The sequence below is a fragment of the Panulirus ornatus genome, chromosome 18 (assembly GCF_036320965.1).
Source record: "Panulirus ornatus isolate Po-2019 chromosome 18, ASM3632096v1, whole genome shotgun sequence".
NCBI classification, from domain to species: domain Eukaryota; kingdom Metazoa; phylum Arthropoda; class Malacostraca; order Decapoda; family Palinuridae; genus Panulirus; species Panulirus ornatus.
In genome coordinates, this window is record NC_092241.1 from 54186101 (window position 1) to 54203334 (window position 17234).

General features: G+C 42.6%; 1 protein-coding gene across 2 annotated transcripts in view; it reads left to right on the forward strand.

Annotated features, from left to right (window-relative positions):
- Positions 1 to 17234, forward strand: part of LOC139755108 (nephrin-like) — a 65588-nt gene that overhangs the window by 34989 nt on the left and 13365 nt on the right. For both annotated transcript variants that reach the window (XM_071673240.1, XM_071673241.1), the window contains 13 exons: positions 140 to 292; positions 1294 to 1470; positions 5234 to 5527; positions 6886 to 7005; positions 7481 to 7675; positions 8151 to 8262; positions 8459 to 8634; positions 8863 to 9049; positions 10634 to 10746; positions 11042 to 11144; positions 12070 to 12221; positions 13052 to 13166; positions 15277 to 15422. In XM_071673240.1, the coding sequence (XP_071529341.1) occupies positions 140 to 292; positions 1294 to 1470; positions 5234 to 5527; positions 6886 to 7005; positions 7481 to 7675; positions 8151 to 8262; positions 8459 to 8634; positions 8863 to 9049; positions 10634 to 10746; positions 11042 to 11144; positions 12070 to 12221; positions 13052 to 13166; positions 15277 to 15422 (2043 nt within the window). The remainder of the gene's footprint in view (positions 1 to 139; positions 293 to 1293; positions 1471 to 5233; positions 5528 to 6885; positions 7006 to 7480; positions 7676 to 8150; positions 8263 to 8458; positions 8635 to 8862; positions 9050 to 10633; positions 10747 to 11041; positions 11145 to 12069; positions 12222 to 13051; positions 13167 to 15276; positions 15423 to 17234) is intronic.

Genomic DNA, 17234 nt, shown 5'->3' on the forward strand with positions numbered 1-17234 from the left:
TCTCTCATATGTAATAACATATGTGTAATCCGTATATATATATATATATATATATATATATATATATATATATATATATATATATATATATATATATATATCCCCGTGTGTTGTGTGTCCTGGCTGTGTGGTGATCCAGACGCACCGGCAAGCATCAGCATTGAGGGCCACAGCGACGGTTCGGTGCTGGAGGTGGAGGCCGGCGACCAGATCACCCTCCGCTGCCTCGTCACAGACGCCCGCCCGCCGCCCACGCTCCTCTGGTACAAGGCCGGTCGCCAAGTTGACCCAGGTGAGGTTCCCTCCCCTCCCTACCGACCAACTCCCCATCTCTCTCTCTACCATCTGCACAGATGGTAGGGTATTTGGGCCCTATCATCCGCCAAGGTCACTGAGGCCGTGAGCGTCAAGTTACAACTCTGAAACACCATAAAGTCGATCCAGGTGATCTCAAGTAAGTGCTGCTGGCTTGGCATAACGGATATACCCATCACCATCACAGTCGGTATAATATAACCATCGTAAGGTAACCTCTTTTTTTGACATTCTCCTGTGTCGTATAGTCACCAAGTGCATCCAGTTCGTTGGCACAACTTCAACAGGTTCCATGCTCTACCATCAAGATGTAAATATGCTCTACATTAGCTTCAGGACTACCAAAGCCAGTTCAGACAGAGCACTCGAATATGATATTTACATCTAATAATACCATTTTCTGTTTGATGTTGTAAGACTCGCTTTGAGCTGCAATGCTTCTCTTCTTTTCATGCATTCTTCACAAGACACACGTACGACCACCTAGAATTCAAGATGCTACAGAAACTGAATTTTTCAGAAGGATATGAAGAACGACTGACACGTTCTGCAGCATTTTGAAACAACAATACATGGTATAACTTAAAGAAAAAAAATCTAAGCTTCACATTCACTTTTTCTGCCAGACCATAGATATCTTGTAATCTTCATTAAAAAATTCTCATACTATTTAACCTTGAATTGAGTTTCTAGCCATAAAGAATCGCATTTTGTATCACGTATGCAATTTAACAATAGAGACATCTAATCTTATTTCGTAGTTCTCCCTCCTACAGAACAGCCACGTGAATATAATAGTATGCCTCTCCCTCCCTTCACACCATCCCCTGCCTCCGTCATACTCATCACTCAAACGTCATTACTTCTTCCTTCCTCACTGCCACAATTACCTCTGATCTTATTCCGACAATCTGTTTCCAGTTGGCTCCTGATCATTTCTCCTTACTCCCACCTGACACGATGCTTGCCTCCACACAGCCCAGGTGGAGTCGTATGTGGTGGCCTCTCCCCTGCCGCACAGGTGGAGCATAAGGAGCCAGGTGGTGACTACTGTGGAGGCACGGGATGACGGCGAGAGTGTTTCCTGCCGGGCCGTCCACCCAGCCGTTGACGATGGAGCGGACCTCGTCGTCTCCCTCACCCTCTCCGTCCAACGTGAGTGTTGCCGAGTGTATATTTTTTAACATGATTACGATCCCCACAGTCGTCGGTGTGTTCCGTGACTTTACAACTTCATTATGCTTTGCACGACGTTCTCAAGGGATGAAATGAGGATTGTTGTGTGGAAGCAAGCACCGTGTTAGGGGGAATAAGGAGAAATAATAATAGAAGTCTCGTATCAACAACTATTAATTTAAGATTCAGAAGGATTTATATTTCTATAGATTCAAAAGGTTTGTATTTGGAAAAAAAAAAAATCATCTCACTCACAGAAAATTACAAAATAAACCAGATAAAATCGTAAAAACACTAGAAACATTCACTTTTTCATATGGTATATTAACGGTAATATAGAAAAGTTTGTCTTCGTAGCAAATACAAATATACTTTTAAGTCTCTTACGCACAATTTCTACTTTTTGCATATATTGTCACCGTTTGAAATTTGCGAATCTTCTCATTAAAAAACAATCAAACTTTCTTGAACTCAACAGTTATACTGTTCACGGTGGAAGAAAATGTATCATTCCTGCTTACCGTTTTAGTGGCAAGACATAAAACGTCAAACAGAAGTTTATATCACACTAGGCAAAGACCTTTACGTCAACCCTGAATATAGTTTCACGTGAAATTCAACTTTACAATTGTACTAATGATAAAAGCACGACTCTTCCGGCCAATCTATTTCCCGTATGACCAGGGCTGGCTCTTCCTTTCTGTGCGCTCAAAGCCCCGATCGTCATACAGCAGCCTTCAGAACAGCAAAATCTGTCCCAGACACCATATATTTTTTCTAATTCTCCAAAGGCACGCACACCCCCCCTCCCCACGCCCCCATTTCGTAATTTAGGAGGGGAGAGTTTGAAAGGTGAAGGTGGCCCTAGAAAAGCTTAGGGCCGGCCATGCATACGATTATATAACCCTGAGGAGCATTAACTGCTTAACATGCATACGATTATATAACCCTGATGAGCATTAGCTGCTTAACATACCCGAAGAAACAGGAAAATCTCTCTAACTGTCTTTTACAATGCTAATTTAATGAATGACGTGGTTGAATTTATTTTGATGAAATAATCATTTCAGTTTCACCAAGAACATATAAAGTACAATTCCATATACTTATTTCCGACACGGTCCCCACTAATACATTCAGTACATAAAAACAAAGATATATATGAAGTAGACTCTTGACAGAATGGTTTCATAAAGACTAAAAGCTAATTTTAAGCAGCTGAGCACAGTTACTAGCACCAAAGACGAAGAATCGAAATTTTGTTGCACACACATGGAGAACTTAACTTATTCCACAGAAATCTATATCAAAGAAAACAGAAAATTTCAAGCTTAAATCTAGGAATTCTAATATTCTTGATACACATGATTTCTAGTCTTTCACTTTTGAATGTTTCTTTTCATTATCGAGATATCTGATCACACAATAATAGTGCCGGGCTTCAGCAATCCAAAGGGACGTAGTTTCCCTTGAAGCTCACAAATGTACCGTTTTCTTTCATGTAGATTACTTACTCATTCTCTTTTAATCGAAGTTGCCTATGGTGTTCTTAACTTATTGTACCCTTTTACACAATAAATTTCGTTAACAAGTCTGTTACTTTATTCTTCATAGATAAGTGAGCAGCTTCGTCGTCACCTGCCAGTTACGAACGAAGCTTGTGTCGACACGACTCGGCCATTCTGTTTGGCAACGCAAGTGGTAATGCTCGGTGACGTACGCAAATATGGTCACGTTTTATGAGTATCTTGCCAAATTAGACTCACTTAATCAACCATCAATTATTGATTACTCAGCGGGAAGTACGGTTGAATATTTGATGAGTGTCAGCACTTAAGTTATACAGTAAACTTGCTAATTAGGTGCCCGACATCAAAAGCAGGAGAGACTTAACTAAATCAGGGAAAAGGCGATTAAAATCAGTCTTTTAGAATCTAGGAAAAAAAGAAAGATCGATTGCTCTTGCAAATTTTTTACTTAGATGGGAATCTAACCTAAACTACTTTAACCTGATGTAATTCACATGAGAACGAGCACCTTTAGTTTATAAGTATACATTTACAATTGGCTTTGTCAGGATCCCATGTTTAAAAAGACCACTGGAGCACTGCCACGCGGAGGAGGAACTTGCCAAAACTCGACCAAAGACAAAGAAAAAAAGTTTCGTACCGGCACGTTATATAAGACGATCAAACTATTTTACCAAATAAATCTATTTGTGACCGAAAAAAAATCATTTTTATTACCTTTACTTACTCTTGAGGGACTGTAATTATAACTATAGAATTATTTGGCTTCCAATTTGTATAGTAAATTCATAAGCATGCTACCGACTTTTTTGAAATATGATAAGCTACAAATTTACATACAAATAAAGCCTGTGACAGTCAACCCAGGTGTTCATCCACCCCTACGGGATTGGTAGATATAATGGATATTTGTCTATATTCATCCCGAATTTCTGACTGCTTATTCAAACTTGACAATACACGACATGTTTCGCGGAGACAGTTCGCCTGATCAGGTGGAAACGATTCACAAAGCTTCAGATTCCAACACCAACTCAAGGGCTTGTACATTCTATTCCCACCATACCAAAAACTCCTGCTGAACTGTGATTAAACCTTTATAAAATTCTCAAGGACTAGTGTGATGGTCATATATATATATATATATATATATATATATATATATATATATATATATATATATATATATATATATATAGCAAAATATTGCGCGTGACCTAGTATATGCTGATAACCACGAGGTTATCAGCATATATATATATATATATATATATATATATATATATATATATATATATATATATATAATGAGATAGCCTATACCGTCTCAACTAACAAGAAGTAAAAAAGAAAGAAAATGGAGACTTCTCTGAAGTCCTCAAAGCAGCTACACTATGTGTAACGTCATTTAATATATGTATCGCTGTGGCGCACTCCAGGGAGTACTGTGGCAGGAGCACTGTAACAGGCTCTTCAAGCTACCACCAGATTCGCGCATATCTAAAATGGAGTCGGTGAAGCTCAAGTCTCTTCTCTCAATGCAGTCACTGGTTTGGGAGTGACTGGCAGTCGGTGAAACGAGCATAGATAAACCCCGATGGTGCCCCAGAGGACAATATCAAATATGAAGTGGAAACAAATTTACCTCCTGAAATGATGGAGGGAATCTCCAGCACAGACAAAGGAAAAGAATATTTTTCAACCCAAAAATATAATCGGTTTTTGAAATATTTTTGCAAGAGTTCCCAATCAAATAGCTAAATATGTAGCTGGTTTACCAGACAGGTGCACTAAATATTATTACCATCTTGACAGGAAAATTCTAGAACTGTCATGTCAGATAACTAAAATGTCCTATGTCGAAAGAGCGCAAGATTAAACGGTGATACAGTGTACATCACCGATACTAAAATAGCGAGGTATCTCTTTACATCTTCGTTTTCTTTCCTAGCTTCACGAACTAATGGCACCTTCTGCCGCCCTTCATGCAGAATGAATTATCACAAAGACTCTGCCTCTATTTTCATAATAATAACCTGTTTTCACATGGGGACATAGAATATAATTACTGTTGTCTTCATAGGCATTCATGTGTTCTGTTATCTGTTTTTATCATACACTCTTCCCCCGGGCAGATAACCTCGTCATAGACCACAGGGTCTTCTGTTATGTATCCTTCCTACGTACTTACACGTAGTCTCTCCTCTTTACAGACCCTCCTGACCCGCCCATCATCAGTGGGTATCAGACAGGCGAGGTGCTCCTCGCAGGGGAGCATCGCATCCTCACCTGCCGCGCCCCTGGCGGCAACCCACGCCCTTCGGTCCTGTGGTACCGCGCCGGGAGCCTCCTGGACGACACCTACGTCAGCGACGCCTCCGGCGCGACAACCAACACCCTCCAGCTGAGAGTGACGACTTCGGCGGACGGCGACCAGTACGAGTGTCGCGTTGACGGCGACCTCCTCCAGCGCCCGTTGGTCGCTGACGTCACGCTGACCGTCCACTGTGAGTCAGACGGAGACACAATAAAGCCGTCAACAAAACCGTTGTTCTTCAAATGGTTCTTAAGCTCACGTCTGGTTTCACCTTCGGTTTGAGCGTCATTTTGTGGGACTGATTTTCTTATCAGCTAAATGATTTTGGAATCCTAGTTCGAACGCTAGGCTTTCCTAGGGCAAGACCCGTGGACGAAACTTAACTACGACAATAAGTCCTGAGAATGTTTATGATAGCATTAATGCAACTTCTCTTCGGCAAGTACTTTGTTGCTTTGATTATACAACTCAAAGACGTTTTCATGGGAAAACACAGTTCTCTATAAAACTCAATCTTTCCGTATATGGCCTTCGTGTATATGTATATCCTATACGAATCTGATAACAGATAAGGGAGTTCACTTTCGATGCACTTGGCTGATCTTTTTTCTTCTCCATATAACCCACTTTCTCTGATCGTCTTAATGCCTCAGATCATCTTAAACAACTTCTTGGATCATTAAGCGATTTCTAAGACCCCCCCCCCAAAAAAAAAAAAAAATAAATAGGGGGCAGCTAAATGGTTTGGCTTAGCTGTGTGATATACTAGCTATAACAAACGTTCGTTTGAGGATCATGTTAAGCTCTCACTTATGTGGGATAAAATGAAGCTGAGACGAATATACGAAGGTCATGTTAAGCTGTAACGAAACATAGGAGGATAATGTTAAGCTTTGACGCATATACGAAGACCATGTTAAGCTGTAACGAAACTTAGGAGGGTTATGTTACGCTTTGACGAATATATACGAGGATCATCTTAAACTGTGACAAATATACGAAAACCGTGTTGTTACGAATATACGAGACCGTGTTGTTAATCATGTTAAAAGCTGTAACGAACATGAGAGAATGATGTATTTGTAACGAGTCTGCTACTACTATTAGTAGTGGTAGCAGTAGTAGTAGTAGAATTAGAAGTACTAGTAGTATCATTAGTAATATTATAAAAATAATAACATTATTAGTAGTAGTATCATCATAATTATTATTATTATCAATAATATTATTGCATTATCATTTTTATTATCATTACTATTATTATTGTTACTATTATCATCATTATTATTATTATCATTGATATCATTATTATTATCATTACTATTATCAATAATATTATTATCATTAAATTCTATATCATTATTATCATTACTATCATTGTCATCGCTCGCAATAGTAGAAGTAGCAGGATACGTTGGATTCAGTGTTATGTACCATAAACAGGAATCACAACAAAGTAGATGAAAATGGATCTGAATGACCAGTAACGTTTCCTATGTGTTCCTGGCCACACCTTCGCTCATCGCGAGGGGCACTTTTACCCGGCAGACCCGCCGTCACAGGTGAGCCTGGAGGGGTCCTCGTGGATGGAGGAAGGCGGGTCCCTCTCCATGCAGTGTGAGACGAGCGAGTCAAACCCACCGGCCACCCTCACCTGGCTAGTCCAAGGTAAGAGTGTCATTACCTGCTCGTACTGTACGGGGAGGGAGTTCTACACTCGTTGGGCCTCATCTCGCCAACTTTCTCTCTGCTGTAACACAGCTTTTCCACCTCTTCACATTGTCTGCATAATTCCATCACTCTCTGGCTCCTTGCTCCCTCTCACTTACATATTCCTGCAACTTTTATCCTGTGTTAGCTGAGACGGCCCTCCCATTAACGCCATATTATACCGCGTTTTCTATAGGATAGACCAGTAAGGAGGGATCTTTCCGCGAGACTTCAATAAGAATTTAGCTTAATGACGGGACAGGATTCTAGCGTCTTCTTTGTACAAATATTATATCACTGTACTGACAACAGATGCTGCCTTAGCTTCATATGTGTAACAGAAACAATGATTACTGTGAGGATAGTAATCATGATAATTGCTTTGGTAAGCAAGAGTCGGTGAGTACTAATACCCGTAGTGTTCCTCCCACAGGCGAGGCTGTGGCCTCCCCGGCAGCGGAGGTGAGGAGAGGCAACTCCGGCGGCGGGTGGGTGACGCGGTCTAGGCTGGTGTGGCGGCAGTTGGCGGGCACCAGGCAGGCGGCGGACCGGGTGCTCGTCGAGTGTCGGACTCACCACCCCACCTTAGGGAGCCCACTGAGGAAGACGATGCTTCTCACCGTTACCAGTAAGTACTTATCATCCCTCGTGCTTATTCGAGGTCTGAACATGCAGGAAGGTGAAATGCGTGCACGGAATAGGGTGAACTGGAACGATGTGGTATTCAGGGGGCGACGTGCTGTGTAATGGACTGAACCAGGGCATGTGAAATGGTACACCATGGGAAGGTCTGTGGGGCCTGGTTGTCGACAGGGATCTGTGATTTCGGTGCATTACACATGGCAGCTAGAGACTGGATGTCAGCGGATGTGACCCTTTTCCGTCTGTTCCTGACGCTACATCGCTATCGCAGGAAACAGCAAAGAAATATATATATATATATATATATATATATATATATATATATATATATATATATATATATATATATATATATATATATACCTAGAATTTTACACTGCAAAATTTCACAAGTAAATATGCAGAAAAGCGGCCTCTTCGTGACGTCTTCGTTTCATCTTTGCCCTCTTTGCCCGCCGCAGAGCCCGTGGGCGCGCCCATGCTGGAGGGTGACGCTTCGAAAGAGGTGGTGGCTGGCACATCGATCAACCTGACGTGCTCTGTCCAAGGAGGTCAACCGCCCCCTTCCATCAGGTACATGGGACTTCTGTTGCACCAGTCGGTGTCCTGAGCTCAGCCTATGCTGATAAAGAGGTCTGAACCATGCTGAAATGTTCATCATCGTGCTGACAGCATGGTCAGCATATAACCCTGTAGACGTAGATTATCATGGTCAATACCGGTACACCTTCGTTCTAGACTGGAGACTCCCAGCTCTTGTCCTCAACAGGATCTTCAAGAACGGTCGGTTGGTAAGGACGGAGGTGGCGCACGGGGACACCAGGAGCCGTGCCTGGGGCGAGGTGGAGGTGACGCCTGCAGACAACGGGTCAGAGGTCAAATGCGAGGTCACCAGTCCGGCCAGCGGGACGCCAAGGGTCACCTCGACCAAACTCTCGGTCCTCTGTAAGATTCCAGCTTCACAGTCTGATATCCTCTCTCTCTCTCTCTCTCTCTCTCTCTCTCTCTCTCTCTCTCTCTCTCTCTCTCTCTCTCTCTCTCTCTATTCATCTATCTATCTATCTATCTACCTACCTTCTATCTATAAATTCTTTTCTCTCTCTCACTTTTTTTTTGCAATTCCAAAGGGGTCATTTCATTTCCCTGTGCTCACGTATTCCTGGTTCTCCACAGTTCCGCCAGGGGAGGTGTCGGGGTCAGCTGCCCCAAGGACTAGCCAGGAAGGGTCGGTGGTCAACCTGTCCTGCCAGACCTCCCCCAGCTTCCCCCCGGCCAACATCACCTGGAGGTCACAGGGAGCCACTGTGCACGGGGCCATCTCATACTCCGACCCTGCCGCGTTTGGTGGTTCCATCACAAGGTGAGCCAAGGTTCCAGTACCAGGAGATTAGGGGGGTCCAGTACCAAGAGACTGGAGAATCCAGTTCCAGGAGACTGGAGGAACCAATGCCAGGAGATTAGAGAATCCAGTTCCATGAGGCTGGAGGATCCAACACCTTGAGACTGGGTGATCCAGTACCACGAAACTGGAAGATCCAGTACCAGGAGATTGGAGGGTTCAGTATCAGGTAGGTGGAAGAGCTAGCACGACAAGAGTGGAAGGGTCACCACTGGCTCAGACGTAGCTCTCGTCCCAACCAATAGAAGGAGGAGGAGGAGGAGGAGGAGGAGGAGGAGGAGGTCTTCTCGAGATATGGAACACGAACACAAGACGAAGAAAATGTATCCATGGAAGTAGACTTACAATGGCCAGATGATGATGAGGAGGAGAGAAGATACAGAGCATCACAAACCGGTACTGAGGACTGAAGTGAAGGATAGCTTCCTCAGTGATATATAGTGAGGTTTAGGGATGATTTACAGTCCTACAACCCTAGATGCACAATAGTATGTCTTCTTCCTCTATCCCGACCTCACGTAACAACAGCTATTACAGGAAAGAGTTCGATATTCCGTGGACTAAGCATGTACGGATGATCTAATAGCATTAAGCTGGGCTTCCGTGGTGTCGTGTAGTCGCTGAATACGATTCATCAATTCATGCACTGGCGGTTAAGAAAAAAAAATGACGGTTGAGGAGAGATTCGAGGATTTTGGAGGTGGAAGTAGTGAGAGTAGTTGTAGAGGCCTTAATTGCGTATGTGCATTAAACTCACGGCGTTACAAGCCAGCAAGCTTTCGCTCTTTACCTGAAGATAATGTTACTGTTCCAAAGGTGAAATAAAAAAAAAAAATCGCCGTCCTCTGTTTCTCCTTGTCCCGTTCACTCATGAATCAGTCTGTAGCTGTCAGGAACCCGAGGAATTTTTTTTTTTTTTCTTCTTTCTCAAATTTCCTTCATCCCGTGAATTTCTTTTAATTCCCAGCGAAAACCCGGCGTACGCCCAACACGAGACTAAATTTAAACACATCTATTTTCTTCGTCTTCTTCATATCCACTCACGACCGCCAACCTCCATTGCCTCCTGCACGTTCCATCATTATTCTATCATATCCTCATCCTCATGACAGCTCCTCATCTTGCCTCTTCTTCTATCTCTCCTTCCTCTATATATATCTAATCCTCAGCTTCATGGCTGTTCCTCGCCTGAAAAACCCTCGCCTGTGTTTCGTATTTCATCCCATACGTAAGTCTGCGTTCCTCAGTCTCAACCACTCCTCGCTCAGCAGTGGCAGTTTAGCCCGGAGGAGCACCTGCCAAGTGGATACTTCCCCTTCCAGTACAAATCGTCCCTGTAATCTGTATATACACACCGCACCATGCCTTCCACCCCCTGCGTTTCATCATCCCAGATCAACTCGCCTCTTTTTTTTCTCTCTTTTTTATTTTGTCCTCTCAGTTAATTGTGTTTGCCTCGGGTTTTCCTCGGGTTAGACTTAAGGTAATTATACTCGCGTCTTTTGCTTTCTCATCTGATGAGTTTTTCGTCCGGTTCTGCCTCAGGTCGGAGCTGCAGGTGAGGGTGACAGCTGAAGACAACGGGAGGACCTACACATGTGAGGCCAGTAATGGTATAGGCTCCTCCGTCGACGAGGAGATGACTCTCAATGTTTTACGTAAGTGGTGTTAAAATTTACTGGTGTCTAGCAATATATATATATATATATATATATATATATATATATATATATATATATATATATATATATATATATATATATAAGATGTTCGCTGCTCACGTTTGACATGTTTTCTCGTATCGTACACCCTATAGGTTCTCTATGATGAACATGCCCCTCTGTTCACACTTCATATCCGACATGTTCTTATTTCGTGCGTACCTTGCATATCTCCCATGTGACATGTTCTCTGATCCTCCATTTCTTTCTTCTCTCCCACTAACTGCGACAGATGGGCCCGTGTGGACGGAGAAGCCCTCCTCCCACCTGGTGGTGCGTGAGGGTTCCGAGCTGGTCATCCGAGCCAAAGCCTTCGCTAACCCCGGCCCCGTCAGGTGAGAGCCTCCTTACCCTCCTGCTAACTCGAAGACTTCCTGCCTCCTGAGGACAGTGTCAATACTTCAGACAGTCCTGAGGACAGTGTCAATACTCAGACAGTCCTGGGGACAGTGTCAATGCTTCAGATAGAGCCAAAACACAAGAAGTTTCGAACCAAACTTTCCTTTGGTTCTTCCAGAAGTATTTTCTTTTTATCTATCCTCACAAACTTCGTTCCTAGTTTTCTTTCTGTGGAGAGAGAGAGCACAGCCTTTGAAAACACACACACACACACACACACACACACACACACACACACACACACACACACACACACACACACACACACACACACACATCTCAGTCCATGATCAATGCGGGAAGCGAAGCATGGGCTTCCACACTTATGAATCACTTACCATTCTATCACTTTACACACAAAGTACTACCACCCTACAGCGCTCATGTGCCACACTGCCCATTACACAAAAGTACCATAACACTACATCAAGCCCTATACCACAGTGCCATAAAACACCACAAAATCCACCACACTCATCGCACCATCAAACTACAGCGACATCACAATCGCAGTCCTTACAGAAATCTAGACCACAACTCCATCACACCACATGTGTAATGATGAAACATCCCATTATCACCACACAACACACCTATCACATTCCATCACCACACAACACCCTTACCACATTCCATCACCAAACACACACACACACACACACACACACACACACACTTCCTTCACATCCTACCACCCCACCACATTCCATTATCACCACAAACGACTCCTACCACACTCCACCATCAGCACATTCCGGCACCACACACATCACCACCACATCTCACCAAGCCACACACCTCCACCATCCTCACCACCCCAGCAGAGGCCGGCGACGGTGACCCAGACCCGTCCCCTTACAGGTACTGGTGGCGTCGTGGGCGGGAGGTACTGGTGGGCGCGGGTGGAGAACTGCGGCTGGGCAGGATTAACCAGGACCACGCCGGGAACTACACCGTCAGTGCCTACAGCCAGAGGGGCGCCATCAACGCCTCCTTCTTCCTCAACGTCCAGCGTAAGTCTCGGTGCGTCGCCTCGACCTCGAGCACTGCCGGGGAGTGTGGTTGGCTGTGGTGGTCCCGGTCATCAGAGGGAGGGAGGGAGGGTGATCGTCTCTCACCCTGACGACGTCGACAGCGAGAACGTGTGTTCTTTGGAAGATGCAGGAGACAGAGCCGCCACACTCCACGACAAGAAACAGAGCAAGAAACTTATGAAAGAAAAGATGGGGATATGTACTCTCAGAGTACAAGAGCAGTGGATGACTGGGATAAGCTCAGGGAGGAGATTTTTGTAATTTACGTTAGGCCAAGAATGGGATATGCTCCTCGAGGTGTTGCTCTCAGTTAGGTATAGCATCGTTGCCCTCAACCAGGCTAAAGAGATTCCTACTTTCTCCTCAAGAAAATTACTGAGCAGACGACCCATCATTCCATCTTCTTTCCTTTTGTTATCATTATTCTGCTTTTACGCATTTTTTCTTTCATGTCACACAAGTTCCACTAAATTATGTTCATATTCCCAAGTTCCACAGATTCACTTTAAACGCAGAGTTCCAATGTTTAAGGGTGATTCTTCAGTCACCTGTTTCACGTCTCAACGACTGCTTTAATAATCACCAGGACAACACTTTCTGCACCTGGATAGAACAAGTCAACACCCTCTCAACCATTCTATGTAATATTCTAAACTGACAACACACTAGTACGACGAGATACTGCCAAGTGTCAGGAAGGCCGTCTGTCACACACCCGACACACGTATCCTCCTCCTTCACGTCAACCAACCAACTGTGTTGATCGAGAGGGAATCTGTTTTCTTTATGTTTGTTACTCTTGCCACCAGATGGCCCGGAGGACGTGGAAGCCCCCGAGCGTGTTACCGTGGCTGAGGGAGACAGCGTCAACATACAGTGCTCCGCCTGGGGTAACCCGACACCGCATCTCACCTGGACCAGGAGGTGAGTGTTCACACACACACACACACACACACACACACACACACACACACACACACACACACACACACCACTCACACACACACACACACACACACACACAACACACACACACACTACACATGTCAGAAGCGATTCCCTGAAATTACTTTTAGAGTAAAAGAGTAGAAGATGGAGGGGAATAAGCTTAAGGATAAAATTTTGCAACTCCAATCAAGCCAAAACTGTAACATGCTTCTCATGTTTAGTCACCACACCTAAAGAAGCACAGAAGAGCTAATGGAGAAGGTCCAGAGGAGGGCAACAAAATTTTTTACCAGAATTATGACGAGATGAGTTACAGGGAAAATGCTAAAGACGTTTTATATCTTTCTACCGTGAAAGAGAGAAGAGTGGGGTGTGACCTGATCACATTCATTTAAGTCCTTAAACCAGTCTGATGACGTATATAGTGGATAGTTCTTCGGAATACGTAGGGATAAAACAACCAGAGATTACATAATATGAAATCAAACAAGAAACTGGTTAGAAAATATAAAATGAAAAGTGGTAGTTTTTTATTGTATGAGTGGTGGATGAATGGGTCAAAGTGCACAACACAGAGAAGGTTCGAGAGACGGGGCCCCCATGAATGTCAAACTCACTTCTCGTAAAAAAAAAAAGAAATTAATTTGACACTAAACAAGTTAGAGAACAAGTTGTATCACCACGGATACCCACCTACCACTAACTAGAGAACACGGCCTCACACCACTTGCACCCACCTACCACTAACTAGAGAACACGGTCTTACACCACTTACACCCACCTACCCATAAAATAGAGAACACGATCTCAAACCACTTACACCCACCTACCACTAACTATAGAACATGGCCTCACACCACTTGCACCCACCTACTCCTCATCTGCGAGCAGCCAACAGATTCTGCTCGAGACGAACTTGACTTCAACCCAGACGTACTGAGATCGCTGGACCTTTTTTTTTGTTTCTTTTTTCTTAAGACACAAGTTTTCCAGAACAAAGTTAATCCAAGTTGGCCCATCTAATGGGTCTTGTAATTAAAACAGTTCTCAACCATCGGTCACAGCTCTTTGAAGGTCTCGGCTGGCTCTCTCTCTCTCTCTCTCTCTCTCTCTCTCTCTCTCTCTCTCTCTCTCTCTCTCTCTCTATGTATGTGTGTGTGTGTGTGTGTGTATATATATATATATATATATATATATATATATATATATATATATATATATATATATATATATATATATATGAGATTTTTTTTTAGTACACGACAACTGCGTCAAGAAACTCTGCCTGCACTTTTAAAGCCCAGGAATATCATTACCTCCATTAAGGAAAAAAGGAAAGGAAAAAAAAAGGGCTCGAGATGGAGTCAGTGCGAAGTCTGAGAGAGAGAGAGAGAGAGAGAGAGAGAGAGAGAGAGAGAGAGAGATTCTTACGGAAGGCCGAATATAAACCTGCAGACAAAGCAGGCATCTGAAGGAACCGCGCCCGCACCCATTTCTTGGATTGCACACTGACCGCCCGCTGGGGGTTCAGTATTGTCGATGTTCAAAAGATCAACCAGGACTTGGGCCAGTACGCCGGCCAACTTGTCTTTAATGGCAGACTGGTCCATCTTTACTCCTATTCCTCAAACTAAACACGAACCAGCCTCGTTCCGGAACATAATCTTCGTAACGTCTTACAATCGTAATGTCAAAAATAATCTTTGTACCAGGATTAGAAATGAAATAGTAATGATGAAAGTCCTCGACCTGGCTCCTTCTTCTATTACTACTTGTAGACAGTGATAAACACAGGAGGGGAGGATTTTTCTGACACCACCACACACCTCCAGCTACCCACCACCCCCGGCTACCTCCCGGGGCTTTCCGGCTCTCCTGGTCGCCTCTCACAACTCCACCCCGCACCTCCTCCGGCTCCATCGCCTTTCACAACTCGGTGAGATAACAACGCAGGTAGCAATCTTTCTTCCCTATCCCAAGGAGGTTAAGAACGTGGGGGGGAAGAAAACATATTTATCTACCGTGAAGCCATCCTGTGCATAGCATCTTCTGAGCTCTTACGGGCGCATCTCCCCCTCTCCTTCAGGAACCACACTCTGGCCTCGGGCGACGGCGTGGCACGGCTGATGCTGACGAACGCGCGACGGGAGGACACGGGCGTCTACAAATGCCGGGCCACCGGTAGCGCCCTTAACTCGCCCGCCCCAGCCACGACGAAACTCATCGTCAAACGTAAGTAACCACCAGCTACAACCACCCGCCCTTAGAGCAGTCCCATGTCTAGGACACATCCCGTTAAGGTAACCAACGTAAAATGCATTCGATCCAAACACCGCCAACATATTTCATTCACTATGTACACCGTCTTCTGTCCAATCATGTATAAGGAAAACGGCAATATGGAGTTATGCACACACATACACAAAGAAAAGTAAATATAAACTTGCATTTTTTTAGGTAAAATGAGATCAAGAGGGCCAGTGAAACTAGAAACACAAAACAATAGGTATAAATAAGGGGACTTACGTGGCATAACGATTGACATTCCAGACCGTGACGTATTCACGGACCGCCAAGGGTCGACAATTTTTCCCCCCAAAAATAGATTTCCTTTAAAAGCTCATTAAAAGAAGTATTTTTCATGCTGAATACAAATTTGGTGTTAGAATATCTTTTTTAGTCGTCTTTATAATGTTCAATTAAGCTCTTAAATTGTCAATTTTAAATATTTTCTATTTTGCATCGCATTTACTGGGTATGTATCGGTAATAGAGCGTTATGATATATTTTCCATGATTATTTCAAGTAGAGAATTGGTGGAATATTTTATCGTTCAATTTTGACACAAAAAGTTCTTTGAGCTAAAAAAAAAAAAAAAAACCTTCAATTTTTGGCATTTTTGTCAGAAAAATGGATTTCCTTTAAAAGCTCATTATTAGAAGTATTTTTTATGCTAAATGCAAATCTGGTGTTAAAATATCAGTTTCGTAGTCTTTATGACATTCAATTATGCTGTTAAATCATGTCAATACTGAAATATTTTCTCCTTTGCATCGTATTTACTGAGTATGTATCGGTAACTGAGAGCGTTATGATCTATTTTCCAAGGTTATTTCAAGTATAGAAATGTTTGAATATTCTTATCTTTCAATTTTGAAACCGAAATTTTTTTTGAGCACTTGGCATTTTCGTCGGAAAAATAGATTTCCTTTAAAAACTCACTATAAGAAGTATTTTTCATGCTGAATACAAATCTGGTGTTTAAATATCGTTTCGTCGTCTTTATGACATTCAATCATGCTGTTAAATAATGTCAATTTCAAAATATTTTCTCCTTTGCGTCGTATTTACTGGATATGTATCGGTGAACATGAGCTTTATGATATATTTTCCACGATTATTTCAGGTATACAAGTGCTTGAATATTCTATCTTTCAATTTCAAAACAAAACGTTTTTAGAGCTAAAAAATACCCTGAACTATTATTACCTTCAATTGTTGGCATTTTTGTCAGAAAAATAGATTTCCTTTAAAGGCTCACCAAAAGAAGTATTTTTCATGCTGAACACAAAGTTGGTGTGAGAATATAATTTAATCGTCTGTATGATATTCAATTAAGCTCTTAAATAAAGTCAATTTTAAATATGTTCTGCTCATTTCCATCGCATTTACTGGGTATGTATCGGTGACTAAGAGCACTGATACATATTTTCCATGATTATTTCATGATTAGAAAAGTTTGAATATTGTATCTTTCAATTTTTAATCAAAAGTTTCTTGAGCTAAAAAATTAAATTTTTAGCATTTTTGTCAGAAAATATATTTCCTTTAAAAGCTCATTAAAAGAAGTATTTTTCACGCTGAACGCAAATCTGAGGTAAAAATATCATTTAGTCCTCTTCATGACATTCAATTAAGCTCTTAAATAAAGTCAATTTTAAACATATTCTACTCTTTTGCATTGTATTTACTGGGTATTTATCGGTGACTAAGAGCATTAATACATATTTTCCTTGATTATTTCAAGAACAGAATAGTTTGAAT